General features: G+C 50.8%; 1 protein-coding gene across 1 annotated transcript; it reads left to right on the top strand.

Moving 5' to 3' along the window:
• The first annotated feature begins 1265 nt into the window (after positions 1–1265).
• On the top strand, positions 1266–6226 carry IGFBP1 (insulin like growth factor binding protein 1). Its single transcript, XM_060020137.1, has 4 exons — positions 1266–1720; positions 3118–3302; positions 4479–4607; positions 5516–6226. Exons 1-4 carry the CDS (start codon positions 1375–1377, stop codon positions 5645–5647), a joined length of 792 nt encoding a protein of 263 aa, XP_059876120.1. The 5' UTR covers positions 1266–1374; the 3' UTR covers positions 5648–6226.
• The last annotated feature ends 152 nt before the right edge of the window (positions 6227–6378 follow it).

Genomic DNA, 6378 nt, shown 5'->3' with positions numbered 1-6378 from the left:
ATGTAAGTACCTGATAATACCAAAGAAAACAAAGAAAACATAGTACTTACTAGATAATGTGAATCTAGAAGGATAAAAAAGAGTGTGAAGGGAAAACCAGTCTCTTCCCCAGTCACCTAATTTCACACCTCCCCTCCAAGGCAGGCAGTGGTAGCAGTTTCTTCATATTCTTCTCAGAATACTCAATACATTTAGGATCACAGTGACATATACATTCCTATTCCTTTTTTTGTACACAAACAATGGCATATTCTGTGCCTTGTTAGTTTTACTTCACTTGGAAATTTTACTTAACTTGCATAATATTACAAACCTTGGAGATTTTCCTCCATCAGTAAATATACAGCTGCCTTGTTCTTGTCAGTAGCTGCCTGGTTTCCAGGGACCGGGTGCCAGTGAGGGCACCTGCAGTACCTGGACAAGGGCAGGGCCATATCTCACTGTCTTTGAAGGTACAGTGACATTTTTCTTTCCACTCAAGAGGATATTCAGAAACAGGAATTCTAACTAGAGAGAAAGCCTTGGTCATCAACTCCTGATAAAAATCTGGTCTGAGGCTGAAAGTCAGAGGAAGCTGGGGTCTGGGCTTCGTTCTGCACCCTCGCCCTGTCTCTGAATGGCCCCGAGTCCCTCTCTCTCTGTAAGCTCAGTTAACAAGGTGGGTCTCTGGGGGCTGTGGTGACATTAGCGAGGGCGGCATCAGCCCTGGGAGGAACTGCCCCTTTCCTTCCTTCTTTCCTCCTGGGAAAGGCTCTCAAGACAGCAGTTAAGGGGCCCGTTGGTCTTCTTTCTGCAGAGGGAGAAACAGTTCTGGGCTTTGGCACTGAGAAGCTGCCAGGGCTTTAAAACACCTGGCTTCTATCTAAGCCCATCCTTCCTTCCTCTGCCTGGGCCTTGATTTCCCCACTTGAAAACTGGCCAATGCGCTGGCCTTGCCCAGCTTATCTCTCTTGCTTTCCCTGGGTCTTCCCGGGACCGCCGGCAGACTCAGCCTGAAGATGCCCCTTGAACGAAACAAGCAAGCGCAACCCTCCACTTGGCTGTGCGCTCCTGGCTGGAATTGCACTTTGGCTCCAGGTCTGAACCCTAACGACAGGACAAACACTGTCTGAAACCTGGACCGTTTGCCCTCCTTCTACCCACGGTTTGCGCAGGGCAGTGCGCCTACAACCAAAACAAACTTATTTTGAACACCGGCCGCGAGAACGCGGCGCCGCCAATCATTAACCGCTGGTTCAGGTGGCCCGGCCGGCGCCCTTCATAAGGCGCACCCGGTGCCCAGCGAGCATCAGCCACCGCTCAGCCAGCATCGGCCAGCGCGCCGCCGCCACCGCCTAGCGAGCACCGGCTCCTGACCGCCACCGCTGCCTGGCGATGCCCCAAGTCCCGGCTGTTCGCGCCTGGCCGCTTCTGCTCTCGCTGGCCGTTCAGCTCGGCTCAGCCGCTGACGCTCCCCAGCCCTGGCGCTGCGCGCCCTGCTCCGCCGAGAGGCTGGCGCTCTGCCCTCCCGTGCCCGCCTCGTGCCCGGAGCTCACCCGGCCCGCCGGCTGCGGCTGTTGCCCCACGTGCGCCCTGCCACTGGACGCCGCATGCGGCGTGGCTACTGCGCGCTGCGCCCATGGGCTCAGCTGCCGCGCCTTGCCTGGGGAGCCTCGGCCCCTGTACGCCCTCACCCGCGGCCAGGGCGCCTGCATGCCCGCGCCCAGTGCCGAGGCCACAGGTACCAACCGTCTCCCCGCCCGGGTCCCTCCCCTGGGACAGATGGGGTGGGGACTGGGGCGGGCAGAGGGCTGGGGCTCCACCAAAGCTCACAGCCAGTGGGGAGCAAACCCGGCCAAGCTCAGAGCTTGCAGCCAAAACCTGTAAGGGGAAAGGATTTGTCACCCAGATGAACTCCATCGTTGTGTGGTCCTGCAGGGGGCGCTTAGGATAAGGCAGGACACACGCAACTTGGTGGGAGAGCTGGGGGAGGGAGCCCAGACCACCTGGGCAGCCCACTGATCTATAGAAACCCAGAAGAGGGAGGCGATGGGGTGCCCGGGCAGCGGGGTGCCACTCCAGCCGCCCCTGGCTCTCCTCCCTGCCAATGCATTAGCTTCCGGGAAGACCTGCAGTGGGAGCCTGTACCGCTGGCCTCCTGGGAGGTGTTTGGAATGTCCTTTGAAATATATGTCCTGTGCAGACAGTATGTGCTTCCCAGATGTTTACAGAACATAATGTGAAAGTTCAGGCTAAAAACGTCACTTGCGTTCATTGTCATAGAAAAACAGTGGTTGATGTGTGTGCTGCCTCCTCAGAACTTGACAATCAGAACTTTCCTGAATTTAGCAGTGATTTACTTGTAGTGGGAAGCAGAGGAAATACACCCACCTCTACCCCATCTCCCTACCTCCCTGTCAGGGCAGCTGTATGTCCCGTGATTCCGTGATTCTTGGCGGGATCTTGTGGCTCTATGCCCTGATAGGGATCTGCTGGAGCGCGTCACCCTTCCAAGGTGGGGACGGTTTTCCTCCTGATTCTCTGCCTTCAGAGTCATCTCTGTGGTCCTCAAAGGAGAGGGTGTCCCCCCGGGTTCCCTCAGGAGAGCCAGTTCTCTATCATTCTGTCCATGCACCAGATCCAAACCCTAGGACTCTGCAAGAAATCTGGTGACCCTCCCTCTTCCCAGGGTTGCAAAGAAGTCACTCTGTGGGAAGGCAGAGCCCCTGGAAAAGAAGAGAGTAGAGCTGCAATCTAGACCCCACCTCTAAACAAACCCTACCACCTGTTCACAGGGAATTACTAACATGCCCATTTTATGGATAGGAAAGCTGAGGATGGGGTCAGGAATTGAATTGTAATCCATGGCTTTCTCAGGGCTCCTCCCGGGCTTTGACACATGTGCATGTGGCTACTTTAGAAGCAGAAACACGGGGCACTCTTGCCATTGGTATTGCTGTTGGGTCGTCCCTCTACCTGGAAGCCATCAGAAGTTCCTCTAAAGTGGGAGTAGGCAAAACTACATGGCCATCCTGTCCCCGTCCGGTTTTGTGGGAAGGGAAGCAGCTTCGGGGGAGGGGGGCCCAGGTGCAGATGCTTCGGAGAGAGGCTCATGGGTTTTCGTTTTTCCATTTTCAGAGGCAAAGGACCCTGCCACCCTGGAGAACATGTCCCCTGAGAGCTCAGAGATGACCCAGGAGCAGCTTCTGGACAATTTCCACCTGATGGCTGCGTCCAGTGAGGACCTGCCCATCCTCTGGAACGCCATCAGTAATTATGAGAGCATGAGGGCCCTGGAGATCACAGACGTCAACAATCGGAAGGTGAGAGCCTCGGGGTAGGTGGAGCCTCTAGCTTGAATCTGCTTGGTCCTGCAGGTCCGGTCCTGAGCCCTGGATATAAACAAGTTCCTTCCCAAAGCCTAACAGACATTTCTCAGCTTAGCTTTGGGAACTTTGAACCCGAGGGCTTTCAGCAGAGGAGCCCTCTGGATGGAAAGAAAATGCAGTTCGTGCTGTGCAACCTTAGATACATTACTTCACGTCTCTGAGCTCATCTCTAAAATGAGGGTATCAGACTGGCAGTGTCTAAAGAGCACTGAGCTATTCTTAACATCCTCCTCCCCCATCCCATCTTCGCCCCACTTTTAAAGAAATTGTGGTAAAATATTCATAACATAAAATTTAGCATTTTAATCATTTTAAAGTATAAAGTTTAGTTACATGAAGTACAGTCACATTATTCTGCCACTATCTATCATGACCGTCCATCTTGAGCAGTTTTTCATCTTCCCAAACTGAAGCTCTGTCCCCGTTAAGCGCTAACTCCCTTGTAGCATCTTAATTGATGTATGTTTTTAGTCCTACCACTTGAGGGCGACAAAGAATCAAAGTTGGAGTGACTTGGGTTCATTTGTGAAAAAAAGAAACTCACTTCTAAAAACATGCATACCCAGAAAAGTGGAGATTGAACCGTTTTCTAGACACTTCAGAGTTTAAGCTTGAAATGATGACAAATAGAGAAAAGTTCATGCTTATCTCAGATTGTCCAGATGAACGCCTTAATCCTCAACGAATTTGGTTCATGTGAACTAACCTTGTAGATTACAGAGGAACGTTGTTCAAAATTTAGAAAGCTCTGCTACTAAGTTCTCCGTTCACAGAGTTGTGCCCATTCTCCTTTCAACCAGATGACTGATGCCAGAATTACTCACGGGGGGCAGGAGAGTCGGAGAGCTCATGGCATTGGTGATGCTCTTGTCTCCTGCAAGTGTTTAGTGAATGTTCAGTGAGGGAGGGCATGGGGTTCCCATCCTTTATCTTAACAACTCAGAACAGAGACTAACCACCCTCCTTCTATAGGTGAGAGAGTGAGGCCCAGGGAAAGTGGGTCCAGGCCTGTCCTCAGAGCCCACACAAAACCTCTTACATCCACTCCCCTTTTAGGCTAATAATACACTGTTTCTTGTCATTTATCCCAACGTCAAATTTTTCTTTCAGGAGCCCTGCCAGCGAGAACTCTACAAAGTGCTGGACAGATTAGCCAGGGAGCAGCAGAAGGCAGGAGACAAACTTTACAAATTTTATCTGCCAAACTGCAACAAGAATGGATTCTATCACAGCAAACAGGTATGTGCATCCTCACGCGACAGCCCCTGTTGCCCACACCCCAGCCAAGCGCCAGCCTTTCAACAAACAGGGTGTCCAGCTCCAAGTGAGCAATGTAAAACCACGTAACAGATCATATTACGCAAGACCCACCCCTCTGGGAGTAGGAGGCACTAGCCCCCTGGTAGCCTGAAGACCAGCTCCATGCTCAAAGCCTGTGTGCACTCGGGGGCCCTGAGCTGAGTGTCGCTCCATCAGCTAGCAAATCTCAGCAGGTGGGGACCGTCACAGGCCCCTCACGTTCTGGATCTCAGTGTCTCACCTGTAATAGAGAGGAACAGGACAATTCTGCTTAGGAAAGTGTGTATCTGTTTGGACATCTCTTACATTTTTTCTCCCTACAAAGGGAAATGAACTTTATAATTAAATATAATAGCATTTTTTTGGCTTGCCAGATAATAAGTGAGATTAAACAAACCAAGACCTAATTTTGAGGAGCCCTTTAGGACTCAGTGAAGCCTAGGTTCTGTGGATATTTCTGGGGGAAACTGGGGACCAGGAAGTGCTTTATAACAAACAAGGAATTTGGCAGGGGGTACGACAGCAAGGTTGGCCACACATGGGCAGGCTCCCTCCGGGCTCAGGCGCTCTGCCGTAGGGGCTGTGAAGCAGACAGTTCTGCGCACACTGTACCATTCAACACACGTGTGACATCCTTATTGCTTTGGGCACTTGCCCTTAGTCTCTATTTTACGAAGAGAACCAGGACGGTGTAGGATTTGCCCTCAGTCATGGTCACGGCCGGTTGGGGTTGCCCATGGCCTGGCTCTCAGCTGCCACGCCCTCCACACGGCACTGGGCAGCACGGAGCTCCGCCACCCTCTCAGCTTCACAGGGGCTGCTGTTGACCTCGCTTCTTTTCTTTGCAGTGCGAGACATCCCTGGAAGGAGAGCCTGGGCTCTGCTGGTGTGTCTACCCTTGGAGCGGAAAGAAGATCCTGGGGTCCGTGGCAATCAGAGGGGACCCCAAATGCCATCAGTATTTTAACTTACAGAACTGAAAACAGCTGCAATATGATCTATTCCTTCACATGAAATATTTAAGTACATATGATATTTATACTCTGGGATACACACACACTTATATATATATATAGATGTATATGTATGTTCCTAGGAATTACTTTTTATACTCCACATATGACTTGATATATAAAGCTGTGGTTTATTTATTCACCATAAATTTATTTTTTTCTACACAGTAACTTGTGTTACATTAATTTATATATCATGAAACACTTCCCATCACGTTGTATGTAAATACTTGTATTTTAGCTCTTCAGAGGTTCATGCTTCCGTCTTAAAGAGCATAGGAAAATACTGCCGAGAAAATGCAAAATCAAACGTGTGGCAGTGATTTTCTTTAAGTGGTTGGATGGAGGACGGTTAGGCTGTGCTTAAGAATGATCTACTCTGTTTATTCCATGGATCTGTGTTTCGCGTAAATTTGCAGGCAAACGTAAATGTTGATTATGTAGTCAAAGCTACATGTGATGGTGTTGCTACGTGTTAACATATGTTTTGCAGATATTGTCAAACGCATGAACACAGTGTAAACACCCTGGAATAAATATCCCACACTGGATCATTGCTATCGTCACGGACATTTGTTGAACATAACGTCTTCTTCCTTCCTGAATTCCCTCCGTCCGTCACCTCCCCTTCTGCATGCAGCGCTGGCGAGTCCAGTCTGCAGGTTCCTGGTCCCCAGTGCTGGCAGGTCTGCCCTGCC

This window comes from Delphinus delphis, chromosome 9 (assembly GCF_949987515.2).
Source record: "Delphinus delphis chromosome 9, mDelDel1.2, whole genome shotgun sequence".
Lineage (NCBI taxonomy): Eukaryota > Metazoa > Chordata > Mammalia > Artiodactyla > Delphinidae > Delphinus > Delphinus delphis.
This window is presented reverse-complemented; position numbering and strand designations above follow the sequence as displayed.